Source organism: Emydura macquarii, unplaced genomic scaffold (genome assembly GCF_026122565.2).
Source record: "Emydura macquarii macquarii isolate MOO-44397 ecotype Brisbane River unplaced genomic scaffold, CSIRO-AGI_Emac_v2 contig_2636, whole genome shotgun sequence".
NCBI classification, from domain to species: Eukaryota; Metazoa; Chordata; order Testudines; family Chelidae; genus Emydura; species Emydura macquarii.
The window spans coordinates 46,642,776-46,657,345 of NW_027132773.1; the positions used below are offsets into that span (position 1 = coordinate 46,642,776).

Genomic DNA, 14,570 nt, shown 5'->3' on the forward strand with positions numbered 1-14,570 from the left:
GTATACTAGTAACCCACAACTGTAGACAAAATGGTTGGGCTATTAAATGATCATCTCATTAAGACCACTACTCTCCATAAACTTGCAGAAGTGTTATCACTTACTGCTGTCAGTCAGGTGCCTCTGCTTAAATCAGGTTGCATAGAGGGCTGTGGATACATTCACAGGTAATGCTTTAATACATGCTATATACTGGAAAGTGGTATCACTGACTTGCAAAAATGTAATTTATCAGCACTTTTTCTGAGCTGCTGGCTAACGCTGTATGAGAGAGAGTACACACACAAAATTTAATGTCACCATTCAGAAGGGAGGGTAGTTATTATACATTGCCAACAACAACAAAACTAAAATTTAATTTATTTTATCAAAAGAAACTATAGCAAACTTACTACACTTACAGAGAAAATGTCACTTATCTTACAACAAAGTAATGTTCCTGAGGTTACATAATGGAAATAACCAAAAAGTTGGTATAAGTGAGAGCTTAAATAAATACACAATAGCTTTTGCTAAGTGAGGATCTTGCAGCATTTGTAGTTTTGTTACCTCAAAACCAGTCAGCAGAGTTAACAGGTTACAGGTACCTCAGTGTTATTCACACAGCTGTAGTGGTAACCATGGTAATGCTTACAACAAAAAAGCAGAACAGGCCCAAAAGCAGGCTCAGCTGAGCCCCTTAAGGAACTGAAAATAGCTTTTCTGCTTTTCCAGTGAGTTTCTTTAAACATGAGTGTACCAATAAACTAATAACAGAAGGCAAACAAATGCACTGTAAATACATAAACACAAAACATGGTACCAGATACGTAGACTGAATAAATACCAAATAATTTTCTGTTACCTGCTAAAATTTGAATTCAAGGTCCTGTATTTAGCCGGTAGGAGACAGTAACAACCCCTAGAGAATAGCAGTGGCTTGTAAAAACAACAGGATGTAAATTCAGGTTGATTGGTAGAAAACCTTTATCTACTTGAAATGTAGATATCTGTAATTTTCTGTCTAGCCCTGTATTTTGTTCAGGATACCATGAGCAGGGCTAAAGAGGAAGGAGCAGAGTAACCAAAATCCATATCTGAGAGCTTTCGTGTCTTGGGCAGAGGGGGCATAGGGAACAGCTCGGGCAGGGGCACGTAGAGCCAGTGAGCAAGGGACTCAGAATCAAGGGTGCTGAAGGTCCACTGTTTCAATCCAAAGCCTGAAGCAGCAGCCACGGAGGGTTGTAGCAGAGTTGTTTCTGCAGTTCTACAACCTGGGTCCAGGTTGGAAGTCAAGATTTACATTGCCACACAACTCCCATTTACTCAGGCTGTGTGTAAAAGGAAGTGGAATGAATCTGGCACAAAACTTTTTTTTTTAAAAAAAAAGGCATTTAAGCATCCCTTGAGATTTATAAAAGAATTAGTCATGTGTGTTCTGCATAAGTATATCAGTTAACAATTATACTTTTAAATATTACTAGATCCAGCAGTTTCATCCACGTATGGATTCCAGCTAGCATGGCAATGCTAGGTATGTTTAAACCTAGGCAATTTAGTGTCACATCAAACAATATAAATCTACTTAAAAATATAAATTCTTTAGTTTACAAGCAGATACACTGTATTGCCAATGGCCTCAACGATGTATGCCCAGTGATAAGCATTGATGTACAAAATTTCACTATTCTACACAAATTCAGTTCTGCAGTTCAAGTACAATTGTGCTTTTAAATTAACAAATGAGCAGAGTGTTCATCAAAAACGCTTGTTGCAATGCCAAAAAACAACATGAAATTTAAGGCATATTAAACAAACCAAATAGAAAAATCATATACTGAATACCTGACCTCAATCAGCTGAACCAACAGCAGCATATCTTATAAAAGTAACTGACCTCATGATATACAGCAAATGTCTATTTGATGAGCAAGTCATGCCTGATTCCCTTAAAGATTCTGTACATCACTTCCAAGAAATATGCAATGTTTACAAACAATTAGAAACTAAGTATTGAACTTTCGTCCCTGGAGTACAGACAGTTTGTGGTTCCAACTGCTGCTGTTGGGTATTTCTCTGAAGTCAAGAAAAATTTAGCATACATCATATTTTCAATAAACATCTGATATCACTTGAAGATTAATGGGAAAAAATAAATATTCAAAAAGCTGAAGAACAGTAAGTTTTTCAGTCTTTTACATTCAAGATTCAAAGAACATCTTGCAACTGTCTATAGCAAATAGGCAAATTCACCCTTTCTGTAACTTCATTGAATTTATGTTGTTACAACAGGAAAAAATGGCCTAATGTGTTTAAAGTCTGCTACTAAGTGGAAAATATTCACAATATGTAAAAGTTTGTAACATAATGAGGCAGCCTTTGATACAATTACATTCCCAGGATACCCAGTTATATGGTATAGACATAAAAGTATCTCACAATGCACTAACTTCATGAAAAAAAAATTGATACTTTTTTTTTTTTTTAAACTCAATTCCTATCAACCTCCAAACTTTAACCAATAATTTGTTTCAGTGATGACTACCAAAATCTTGGATCCAGCATCTGCTAATAGTGATGTGAAGTACCTATGTGAAGTTCCATGGACACTTAAGAACTAGTCTTTTTCCATGAGTGTACTCTTATAAATTTCCATACCTTGCAGAGTTTAATGATAGTGGATCCCAAGAGAGGATCAGGGCCCTAATTTTTATAGCTATCTCTTGAAGCTTTTTAAGAAAAAAAAGGGGTAAGTCAACCATGATTTCTCGAACATCAATGGAAGTGGATTTCCATTTAATAAGAGCACAAGATGTGAAACATCCTCCTATTGAAATCAGCTCCTCACAGGCTTTGAGTCAAAAAGCATACTTAATATTCAACTTTGACTTCACATTAACATGCACCTCCATCAGCTTCTAAACCACAGTGTGCAAATAATTCCAGGGAGATCTATTTTTTAATCCATGTACCCATTTTTCATGTTTCAGAGCAGGTGTAATATCAGATCTCTTTCTTTGGCTAATGACGTTTTCAAAATACAAATGTAATGCTTTGTTTTCATTATATTGATTCATATGTAAAAATACTCCAATTTGTAAATTCACAAACTAGAACAGTCGTCTTAAAATACATTTAAAAAGACACAAAATGAAATAATGTATTTGCATCTTTGGCTATTGAGAATTCAGTTGAGAAACCCTCTGCAACACAAAGCTCCACACTTGCACACAGTTCTGATCCTCTTTCTGGCTGGGCTGACTGCATCAACAGAGTCTGAAGTCATATCTAGAGAACCTAAACACACAATATACAGAAACAGAGTTGAAAGTTGGTGGAAAATGGAATTTGCTAGGCATTGCTACTTTGCAAGAAAGAAAAAGGTAGTCCCTGCTCCCAAAAGCTTATTATTTAAGACCCCAATTCCACAAATACATAAATGAAGCTAAATGAATGCATAAGTAAGTCCCACTTCAGTGGGATTAACTTGTGTGTATAAAGTTAAGCATTAATACAAGTCTCTGAAGAATTGTTACCTAAAAATATTTTCTAGTAGCTGAAAGCCCATGCTCTTGCATGGGTGTAATTCATGAAGTCCAAATGACTGAGAATTTAAAAGTTGGACAGTAACAGATCCTGAATCCCAGTGATGATTGAACCTAGTGATATTCTAAATAAAAGAGTTCTCAACCATGCCTGTTGCTGTTTTCGTCGCTTCACACCGACTCCACAGACATTTTAGGCTTCAAAGTGACAATCCTGGAATGTTATTGTACAGATTATTGTGGATTGGCTATGAGCTCCAGTCATGGACCAGGGCCCCATTGCACTGGTGCTATACAAACACAGATTAAGAAGGCAGTCCCTGCCTCAATGAGTTTAAAATCTAAAGTACAAGACAAAAAGACAACAGGTTGGTCTACAGACAAGGGAGCACAAGAAGTAATGAGAGAATATTGTTCAGCATGATAAGCAAAGGTCTCAGCACACTAAATGCATAATGATTGTCAAGTTTTGTTTTAAGAGACATCAGAGCAAAGAGTTTTAAGAAGGGATTTGACAGCAAACAATGAGGTAGTTCAGTGGATTTATCAGGGAGCTTCTCCCAAGCATGAGGAGAAGCATAGGAAAAGCACAAGGGTCCTTGTTTGAAAATTAGACATCATTGACCAATCAGAGCGGGGTGTTGATATGTTGCCAGTGAATGACAGATTATAGTTAGGGTGGGTATAGGCCATGAAGGACCTGGAAAATAAAGGCAAATAGTTTATTTGATAAGGGAGCCAGTGGAGGGATATGCTAATTGGGGTGACAATCAAAGTGATGAGCTAGGAAAATAATCTTCGTAGAAGCATGAACAAACAAAAGATTTGCCAAAATCACAAAGTAAGCTTTAAAACTTCTTAGACTGAGAGGCTGACGGCCAGTACTGGAGTGGAAGATGGCAAAATGTAGAGGTGTGTGTTAACGGTGAGCAGTTTTTCTAATGTTCTAAGGTCCTTCTGTACAGATTCTCATGTTTTCATATTGAAGATGGAGAATAAGTTACATTTTTCTAGCTGTAATGTTTTTATTGCAATTCTTATTTCAAGTGTCTTATCTAATGAAAGTGTGTTTATTACTCTGAGCAGAACATCCTTTCTCCATGATTATGAAGAAAAGTCTTGTAAAGTACCTGTAATCTGCTTCATTTAATTCAGCAGAACCTTAGAGTTACGAACATCAGAGTTATGAACTGACCAGTCAATCACACCTCATTTGGAACCAGAAGTACACAATCAGGCAACAGCAAAGACACACAAAAAAAGCAAATACAGTACAGTACCGTGTTAAACGTAAACTACTAAAAAATTAAAAGGAAAGCAGCATTTTTCTTCTAAATAGTAAAGTTTCAAAGCTGTATTAAGTCAATGTTCAATCATCAACTTTTGAAAAAACAACCATAACATTTTGTTCAGTTATGAACATTTCAGAGTTACGAATAACCTCCATTCCCGACATGTTCATAACTCTGAGGTTCTACTGTATACTGTTTTGTGTATACGGGTTCTGTGCAACCTTCTTTAATAGCCTGTGCAGGACAGGTTTGACTGGATTAAGTTGGAACTTAGCTCTCTTAGCTGGAAGGAGGTGTTGGCAGAACAAAGTAGGAAAAAACAGAGAAGAGAGTGGTCTCTCCAAAAAAAGGAAGTTAAACACTTTGATTTCAGCAAACCTGTGCTGAAATTGATCAGGCTGTGATGAAATCAGCTAGTACCATCTGTCCTGCACACAAAGATTTACACTTTACATACCTTTCATCTGATAATCAAAGGTGAGCTCTTCTCCAGCCTTGATGGTTCTTGTAGAAAATAGCGCTATCCGAGGAAGACGTAGATCAAGGTTATCAATGAAAACATTGAAGACCTGAAGATTTGGATCACACTGTAAAGCAAAGTTATAGTTTTGTAATTCAGGTGTACATTTGGTATCAAAATAAAACTTTAGATTCAGTGTAGGGAATGCAATTAAAAGTTATTGTGTACTACTAGTGAGAAGAAAGTGAGGTTTTAAGAATTTAGGGGCTGAGTCTCTTCTTAATTACAATGGCAGAAATCACAAGTAACTCCACTGAAGTCAACAGAATTACACCTGTTGAAACATCACTATTAAATGAAAGTAAGCAACAGTTATTAACAAGCAACTGTATTAACAGCATGTCTGTGTGGGTCTAGATGGGTGAAATAATATCTTTTACTCAACCAACTTCTGTTTGTGAAAGAGAAACTTTTGAGCTACACAGAGCTCTTCTTCAGATATAGTACACTAAGACAATATAACAGCCTATTAACTTTTTTTTAAATTACAGTTTGAAAGTGATTGCAACTGAGTAGAGTGGAGGGGTGAAAACAATTTCAAACAAGGCTAGTAAATTCAGATAAAAAAAAAAGAATTACTAAAAGGTGAAAAAGTGGGAGAGAGTGACCTTAAACTTCAAGCCACACCTACTAACTGTAGGTAAGTCAGACCTCAACTTCGTTCTCAGGGACATAATCATTATCCTGATGTAGTGGGTGGGAGTTCTGATCTCTAGCTCATACCTGTTTGGCCTCTGTCGTTATCTAGCAGCCCATGAAAAAAGTCAGAGCATTAATTAGGGAAGTTTGCTGCTAACTATAGATACAATTTTCAAAAGTGAATGGGACTGAACTCCTAAGTCAGCCAAGCATTTCTGAAATTTCTTCCCATGGCATTTGCCTTTGGACAGAATGCTTAGTTCCATATTTTCAAAAATGGTGTGCCTGAAGTCAGCCTCTTAAGTTCATATTTAGACATCTAAGTACAGTGGCCCAATTTTCAAACGTCCTGAGCATCCAGCAACATTTAGAAACACATCCCTTCCCTCTCTCCAACTCACATACACAAATGTAGGTGAAGGCTCAAGAACACAAGCATAGAGAAAAGGAAACAAATCAATTGCTGTAAGTTACTTAGAGCAACAAACATCAAATCAGAAAGTAATAGGTAATTTTTTAGTTTAAGAAATTATTGTAACTCCCTGAACAGGGGGTCTGGGTTCAATTAAGTCTCCTGTGTTAGGTACTTTCAGTTTAAGAAAAACTATTTTTAAAAACCATTTTCAAGTTCCTCAGTGAGTTGAAAAATGGTGCTGAGGAAAGAAGGAAAACTGCTGGGGAAAGACATGCTGTGGAAAAGGCAGGAATTTTCCTTTTCTCTATTACTAATGACAGAAACTCTCCTCCCTGTATTTCACAGAGGTTGATAGCTCATATAACATTAATCAACAGCCAAGGATTAAGTTATGCAGTTATTTCCTATATCATTGGTATTTGATTATCTGAAGAGAAATAATTGTATTTTGGGTGTCTGGAACAAGTACTGAATACATTGGAAATACAGATTATGATCCCAACTCTGCTATCTGATCTACTTCGGCAAGTCATCATCCCCACGCTGAGTCCCAATGAAGTCAGTGCCTGAGCTCAGAGGTCCACCTCCACCCACAATGTCAGATTGCAGGATCAGGATCAAAGATCATGTTATTTACATTTCAACAAAGGAATTCAATAAAAAAAATTCAGAGAAAAGCTGCTGACACCTTCCTTTTAGGACAGTAATTCTGAACATGAAAGAGTAACGAACAGAAAACTCCTTTTAATTTTACTTCACCAGGTAAAATAAAATAGCTATTTAAAGTGAGTCTTGTGGAATGATCCCGTTGATTAAAAAACAACCTTGCACTCCCATTTTCTGTGAAAACGGAGGGATTATGTCTTTTCAAACATATGTCTAAAATCTAAGAACTTCATATTATTTCATATTTAATTTTGCTCCAGATAAGGTAAGGATCAGTATTTCTTCCATCCTATGTAATAATCATTATGTTTTATTATATGTCTAGAAAGATGCCTTTCTTGCAGCATCCAAGAAAAAAAGCATTATTGAAAATTAGTATTGGGGTGGGCTTGTGAAAATACTTGAGGCCTCTTTCACTTTCATGCACTCTGTCCCCTTGAGGATCCCTCAACCTCATTGTTTCATAAAAAATATTTTAATTTAGACTTTTAAAAACATAAGGAGACAAAGTGACTTCAATTTTTCCTCAAAAATCTCAAGTTCATGCGACTGTGCTGCCTGAACAGCATTCATCCACTCTCAAGATCTTTTCTTTGGAGGGGAAGAAGGGTTGGTATAAAATAAGAATTCCATGAAAGTTATATATTTGATATCAAGGTATTTACAAAAGGAGAAGACATTCTTGGTGCAACCAGGACAGTTCTCTAACACAAAAATAGCCCTTACACTGTGATTCACAAAATGGGACACATTTCCATATCGAGCTGCATCTACTGTAAATTCATCCGAGTCATAGTCCAGGTCGAACAAGTATGTATTTCCTTGGTTGTCATACAGCTGACCTCGTCTCTCTGCTTCCTCACTAGTGATCACCTAAAAGAAAGAAACCTGCATCATATTATTAACTATTACTGAACTAAAACAAAACCACAAAGTTAGAAAAATCTTTTACATTTTCTTGAACAGAAGTAGGTAGACTTGTCTTTAAAGAAAGTAAGAGTGCTGCTATGTGTCTGTAAGGAATAAGGAACACTTGAACAAAATTGTTTAAATTGACTAATTATGGTCTGTTCCTAATGCCCTATTAATAGATAGTGATGGTATTTTCTCCTCAATCAATATAATATTGGACAGTTTCCTTGGATCTGCATTTACAGATAAAGTGATGTCCCAATTGCTTTCTACACAATGCAGAATACAACTTTACTATAAAAGATCTGCTGTAAAAACAATTTATGACATGCAAACAACACCATCTTCACTTAAAGTCCTGCCCCTCTCCCTGCCCCAAAAAGTTTCCTCATTAACATCTCACAGATGTAATTCTATTTTGAGAAACTGATCTCCTGTATATTCCAAATGAGTTTTTTAGGAATGACCTGAACCTGAGTTGGATAGCTTGAGGAGGATAAGCATAGAAGCAGCACACAGAAGATAAAGAAATATTTGTGCAAGAGGACCCACGGATACTGAGACTGGCATTAGTGGCGGACCACAGATTGTGGGGGAATGTGAAGAGATACCAGGTCTGAGATGTAAGCAGAAACTGGATCACACAGGGCCCTAAAAGCAAGGACAAGTTTAACTTGATACACAGTGCAATGGTGAGCCAGTGAAGTGACTGACTCAAGAGCCATGTCTAGACTAAGAAAATACACCAGGTTACCTTAAAGCATGTTAGATAACGTATTTTAAGTAACAATTTTAAACAGGACTTTGCACCTACTGTAGAAAGGGCAAGTAATTTTAACAATATGTTAATTGGTGTTGACCAATATGTTTTAAAAGCACAACCTATTTTCCAAGTTTAGACATGGTGAAATACAGGGGCTGACATGATCGGCGTAAGTGATAAAAATAATTTTTGCAGTAATTTGGCCTGGGATGAGATCAGTATTAAAAGAGAACCTTAGAAGAGAAGGCCATTGTAGTCACAATGGGAGATGATCATGGTATTGACAAGGAATTTGGTTGACAAGACAGAAAAGGGCTGGATTTAAAAAAAAAAAAAAGTGAAAGAAGAAACGTCCTGGTTCTTAAGGTTACGATAACAAAACATACTGCCAGGTCTCCTTTGCACTTCAGTCCCTTTGCATTGCCATGGTGCAGAAAAGAATCTGGGTAATACAATATAAAGGTAATTTGACTTTCAAATTAGATGCCTCTTCAGTGTACTCCTTTAACAGCAAATGCATATTTATCTGTTATCTAAGAGAATCAAAAAACACTGAAAAAATAAATAATTTTTATTTTTAAAAAGTGTTCTCCTACGTTTAAATCTTTTATTCCAAATAACTCATCTCTGAGATAAATACATACCTCTCCAACATACTCCATCACAAAACTGTGTCTTTTAATTTTCTGGAGGGTTTTTACTCCCCAACCACGGCCATTGTTAGTTCTGAAGATGCAAAGAGAATATGGTGTGCCTTTCTGTACTATCCTGGTAGGGCATTCAGGGCCACATCTACAATATGAGTTGCATTCATAGATGGGCAAGCCTGGTTGGATTTTTAATTTCTTTCGTTTGTTGTAAGCCAAGAAAAACCCAGCCTCCTCTGGACAACACTTCTCATCAGGGCAATCAGAGCATTCACAGCCAGTTGCGATTCCATTTATTACATTTATTCCTGGAGCAGGTTTATACTCATTAATGTAGTAAAAGTCTAAAGGAGGGCCCTCAAGATCCACAGTGTTTTCCACAAGAATCATTCTTTTATGGTTCTTTTTCCTGTTGAGTTCTTCCTTCCATCTCTGCAGAGCTATTCTTTGTTTAGCCTTCTTTACAATGTATTGTGCTACTACAGGTTTCAAAGCTTTAATATGGTTTTTCACTGTTACTGCTTTGCCTCGCTTTAGCCGAGATAAATATTCATTCTTGTCGCTATGGAAGTATTCAAGCAGCAATGGGCATTTAAGATTTTTCAAAGGTACCCAGGTATTTGAGGATTCTGGCCATCCTTTCCATTTCACAAGGAAGTGCTCTGTGCCCTTCAAATAGAGAAATAGATAGAGATTTAGCCATTACATTTCCAACAACAGTAAATCAAAAATACCTTGAAAATTAAGTGTGGTTGCTCAGTGATACAACTGCTTTGGTGTCACATCTATAGTAAATAAAATTAAACAGAGGAGTGAGTGTCATTAAGGAGGTGGCATAAACTCAAACTGAGGGGCAGACACACTAACACCCTTAATACTGTCCTTATGATAGAGGCATAACACCACATATATAACAGACCATAAGGCTCTGAATTTAACTAACAGTAGAAAATCAAGCATTTCAAATGTGAGGTAACTGGGTATGTACTTTGTGCACCACTTGTAAGGAAATGGATAACTACACAGTTGGATCAAATGACCCAAAACACTTAAAGTATACCAGGAAGTGTTAGTTTGTTAGCACAGCCACAGTTAAGGTTGTACATGCTAACGTCTATAAGGAAAGAGAATAAATTAACACCCTCTACAGAACAGAAAGGAAAATCTAAACCTACCAAAAACCTCTGATAGTAGTAACAACAACAAGAGTCCTGTAGCACGTTAAAGACTAAAAAATTTCTGTGGGCATAAGCTTTCGAGGGCTGCAACCCACGAAAGCTTATGCCCGCAGACATTTGTTAGTCTTTAAGGTGCTACAGGACTCTCGTTGGTTTTGCTGTATACAGACTAACATGGCTACCCCTCTGGAACTTCTGATAGTAGTATTTGTAATAGTTACAAGTCAACCTAGAGGAATACAGTCAAAACAACTCTTAATACTATATTTACTACTGCTAAGAATATGTATCGTAAAATATAATTATTTTGAAGGGAGAGTTTGTTTTCAAAGGGAATAGTGCAATAAGGCCAAATCCTTAAGCCAGACACACACTGGTGGGCTTCAGCACATACATGGCACCCAACTGAGGTCAACAGGGGTCTGGATCCAGTTGTAGCACATGGCCTTAACCGTTCAAGGAACAGACTGCTGTACTGTAGAGGAAGAAGTGTTCTTTTAACTGCAAACACGGAAGAAGCATCATAATATATACTGAGCTATTTTTTAAGCACAGCAGAGCTTTGCTTTAGCACTGGATGTACAAGGCTCAGACATTTTGTGCTCTATTGTTAACATTTCCATTATTTCAGCAGAACCTTCCTTCCATACAGTGTCACAGCTAAAGAACACTTTATTTAGGCTTCAAAATTCTGAAGTATTTTGTTTAATGCCAGCAATAGCTTAACAAGAGCCCTGCACTAGACTACCACTTTAGACCTTAAGGAAGACTACTACCTCTCACTTCCAAATTTCAAACTGAAATATTGATCAAATTGTTCTCGAAGACTAGACATTTCTCTTACCTCTTCTACCTTGTAGTCACACAAATATTCCACCTCATAACTCTTTAGATTCCTGTTGGTGATTCCAAGGGATTTACATGTGAGATTTTCCTTCCTACATAATTCCTGGATGGTCTCAAGTGCAGCTAGACAAGGCACATACCAAGCTACAATAAGAAAATAGGATTCTTTACTAATGTAATGTCTCAGCTGAGTTGAAAAAATTAAGCACTTGATTCGCAGTCTGCTCCCGAGCCCCCAGATTGTAATTTGTAAGAACGGTCCACAATATATTTGTACAACTACAAATGTAGCATGCGGGCAGACAGACAGAACCACTGCCACTCCAATAAGTATAGAGTGAAGCCTGCCAAAGTTCTCTGTCTGAACCTCAGCTCTGCTTATGACAGTATGTGCATTCATGGAATAATAAAAAACTATCTAGGACATACTAATTCTTTGTGGGAAAAGATTCTCAGGATAGTTACCGGTTTTGAAACAAACCGGACATAAATAATTATCCTGTCCTTGAGGTACCCTAGCAGTAGACCTTCATGCTTTTGACTGCAGTTAGGTAGAGGCCCTTCACTCTTTTACAAGACTGCTAAATATTTGCAGTTAGTCAAGTGGAACCATGGTGACTGGGATGAGACAGAGAGGAAGCAAAGCAAATTAGAGGATCTCTGATTTCTTGTCAATTGGGCCAAATTTTGGGGGGTTACAATCTACAGACAATGTAACTATGTAAAAGATGTAAGGATGTCAACTATGGCAGTCATTGCAACAGTTCCGAAACCTGCTAGGAGGGATCCTCACAAGTTTGTCTGGAGCCAAAAGCAACAGGGTTTTTTTTTTCTGCTTTAGTAAGAATCAGAGCCTATTTAACAGCAGCTGAAATCCTTCCTCTGCGTTAGTAGAGGATTGTTCACGTGTGTCACAACCTGCACTGGAAATCTGGAATTAGCACAGGGCCACTGAAAAGGAAAGGGGTGGGAGAGGCACTGGAGGTTGCCCTGCCTACTGCCCAGGCTGGAGGAGGTCCTGACTCTTTATCTTCCTGCAGCAACCGAACCACTCCCAACAAAAGCCTCCCGCAGGGCCGGGACACTGCTCCTCCCCACTGCCCCTCCCCCCAGGCACCTCACGTTATCCCCTAGCTCCCCCACCGCCCCTCCCCCAGGCACCGCACACTGTCCCCCCAGGCACCGCACACTGTCCCCCTGCCCCTCCCCCCAGCGCCGCACACTGTACCACCGCCCCACCCCCAGGCACCGCACGTTATCCCCTAGCTCCCCCACTGCCCCTCCCCCAGGCACACTGTCCCCCCGTCCCGCTCCCCCACTGCTCCCAGGCACCGCACACCGTCTGTCCCCCGCCTGCCCGCCCCGCTCCCTGCCGTGGGTCTCCCCTCGGCCCGGGGTGTGCGGTGAGACCACAGCACGGGCCCTGTGAGGGGAGCGCGCGGGGAGGGGGAGCATCTCCCCACTCCCACCAGCCCAGGAGGAACGGACAATCCCCAACCCCCGCTCACCTCCTCGCCGGCCGGCCATCTTGTAGGGGGGAGGGGCGGGGCCGGGCTGCCTAACAAACCCCTCGTTGCTGCGAAGTTCAAACCCTGAGGTGGGCGGGGCCACGCGGGAGGGCGGGGCGCCTCCAACGCCGGGGTGGCCCCGCCCCTGCCGCGGTCCCTCCTCCCCGCGCGGCCAGATTTGCTGCTGCGGCTGCCAGTCACCCACCAGCCCCGCCCCGCCCCGCCCCAGCCGGCACCACCTCAGCGCGCGCCGCGCGGGGCTCTCCCGTCCGGGGGCGCGCGCCGGCTTGTCTCCACCGCTGGACGGCGGCGGCTCGCGGGCCTTGTTCCTCTGCAGCCGCCCCCCGGCCGGCAGCTCCCTTCTGCAGCCAGTGGGAGGAGAGCCATGGACCACTTTGAAAGACCCGCTGGGGCACAGATTGGGACACAGCTAGCCTGAGACATTCAGCATGTCATATACGGCATGGAAAAGGCACTAGAAAGTTGGTGTTAACATTATTTGGAATTATTAGTTTATGGAAGGCACTCTCTTCCCCAGCTGGTTGTTTCTCTCTGCTCCCATGGAGTCTCCTCACCACAGATTTATCTCCTGTTCAGTCCTTTTTTCTTTCTTCCCTCCTTGTTTTGTCCCTTCCTGGGTTCTCCCACTCCTTCCTGGCTCTGTCTTCCTGCATGTTGTTTGCCACTGGGCTCTCTTTCCACACCCAGAAAAGTATTTTTGCCCTATTATACAGCCTTAAGTCCAGGTAGTCAGTGGATAAGTTACAACTGTTCAACAGGAAAAAAAAATTGAAAAGGGGACCCCAATTTTTGTTCTGGCCTGGTGTCATTCTGGAATGTCACGTTCATTTCTAGAATAGCAACAGAGTGACTGACCTCCAGCTTGCTTGTGCATTTTTTGGGGGGTGAGGGAAGATGGGACTAAATCAGTGCAGTCTTTGCACACTGCTGTACACATCTATAAAGATCTTTATCAATAAATTCAGCTGCTATTGAATAGGCAAGGAAAGGGATCGGAAGCAGGCAATCTATTGCTGATACCTTCCGTGTTTGCTAACGAAGACAGTCTCAGAGGCTTCAGAAAGATGGTTTGGGAAAGAAGGTATCGGCATTAATTTATTCACTGTGCTTTGCCACAGCTGGAATGCTGAAGTAGTTACAGGAAAAAAAAGGCCAAGACTGCTTGGATTTTCCAGGACATCTGCATGTTACCCACATTGTTAAAGGCCTGCTGATCAATGGCGTGCTGTTGCTGAATTTCCCCAAGAGAACTTAAGTTGCCAGGCCAGACCACAACAGATATGTAACAATTCCATTATGTTTGAATACCCTTCAGAAGAGGATCTATTTTCACTTAGCTATATTGTGAGCTATGTCTAGCCACACTGACAAACAATAGGAGCGTAGTCACAGTTGTGTGCCTAGCATCCAGTCGGTCTCATTGCTACTAGAAATCTAAACTAAAATAGTTCTGTTTTCTCTGTTACAAAGCTGAATACATTCAGGAATCACATAACCACCTGTAGAGTAGGAGGACGGCAACTAGGTCACACCCAACATGCTGCAGTGGTGGGAAGGTGACCAAGGCCATTTCTTACCTTACCCTGCGATCTCGTGTGTGCAAAGCAAACAGGAGCTTGGTTTTTAAGGTCTCATCCTA

The 14,570-nt window shown here is 40.0% G+C and overlaps 1 protein-coding gene across 2 annotated transcripts; it reads right to left on the reverse strand.

Moving 5' to 3' along the window:
- Nucleotides 1-345: 345 nt before the first annotated feature.
- Nucleotides 346-12,997, reverse strand: SUV39H2 (SUV39H2 histone lysine methyltransferase). 2 transcript variants are annotated; one of them, XM_067564571.1, is made up of 6 exons: nucleotides 12,911-12,997; nucleotides 11,401-11,546; nucleotides 9,376-10,047; nucleotides 7,783-7,929; nucleotides 5,274-5,403; nucleotides 346-3,276 (listed from the first exon to the last, which is right to left on the reverse strand). In XM_067564571.1, exons 1-6 carry the CDS (start codon nucleotides 12,927-12,929, stop codon nucleotides 3,167-3,169), a joined length of 1,224 nt encoding a protein of 407 aa, XP_067420672.1. In that variant the 5' UTR covers nucleotides 12,930-12,997; the 3' UTR covers nucleotides 346-3,166. The 2 variants fall into 2 exon arrangements, with proteins under 2 accessions (XP_067420672.1, XP_067420673.1); XM_067564572.1 differs by lacking the exon at nucleotides 7,783-7,929.
- Between the last annotated feature and the right edge of the window lie 1,573 nt (nucleotides 12,998-14,570).

Excerpts from the sequence above, each read along its gene's own strand:
- SUV39H2 (XM_067564571.1), bottom strand. Across the intron at positions 7,930-9,375 it reads TGATGGAGTATGTTGGAGAG|GTGATCACTAGTGAGGAAGC; the intron begins GTATGTATTTAT and ends TCTTTCTTTTAG. Across the intron at positions 3,277-5,273 it reads CTTTGATTATCAGATGAAAG|GTTCTCTAGATATGACTTCA; the intron begins GTATGTAAAGTG and ends TTGTGTGTTTAG.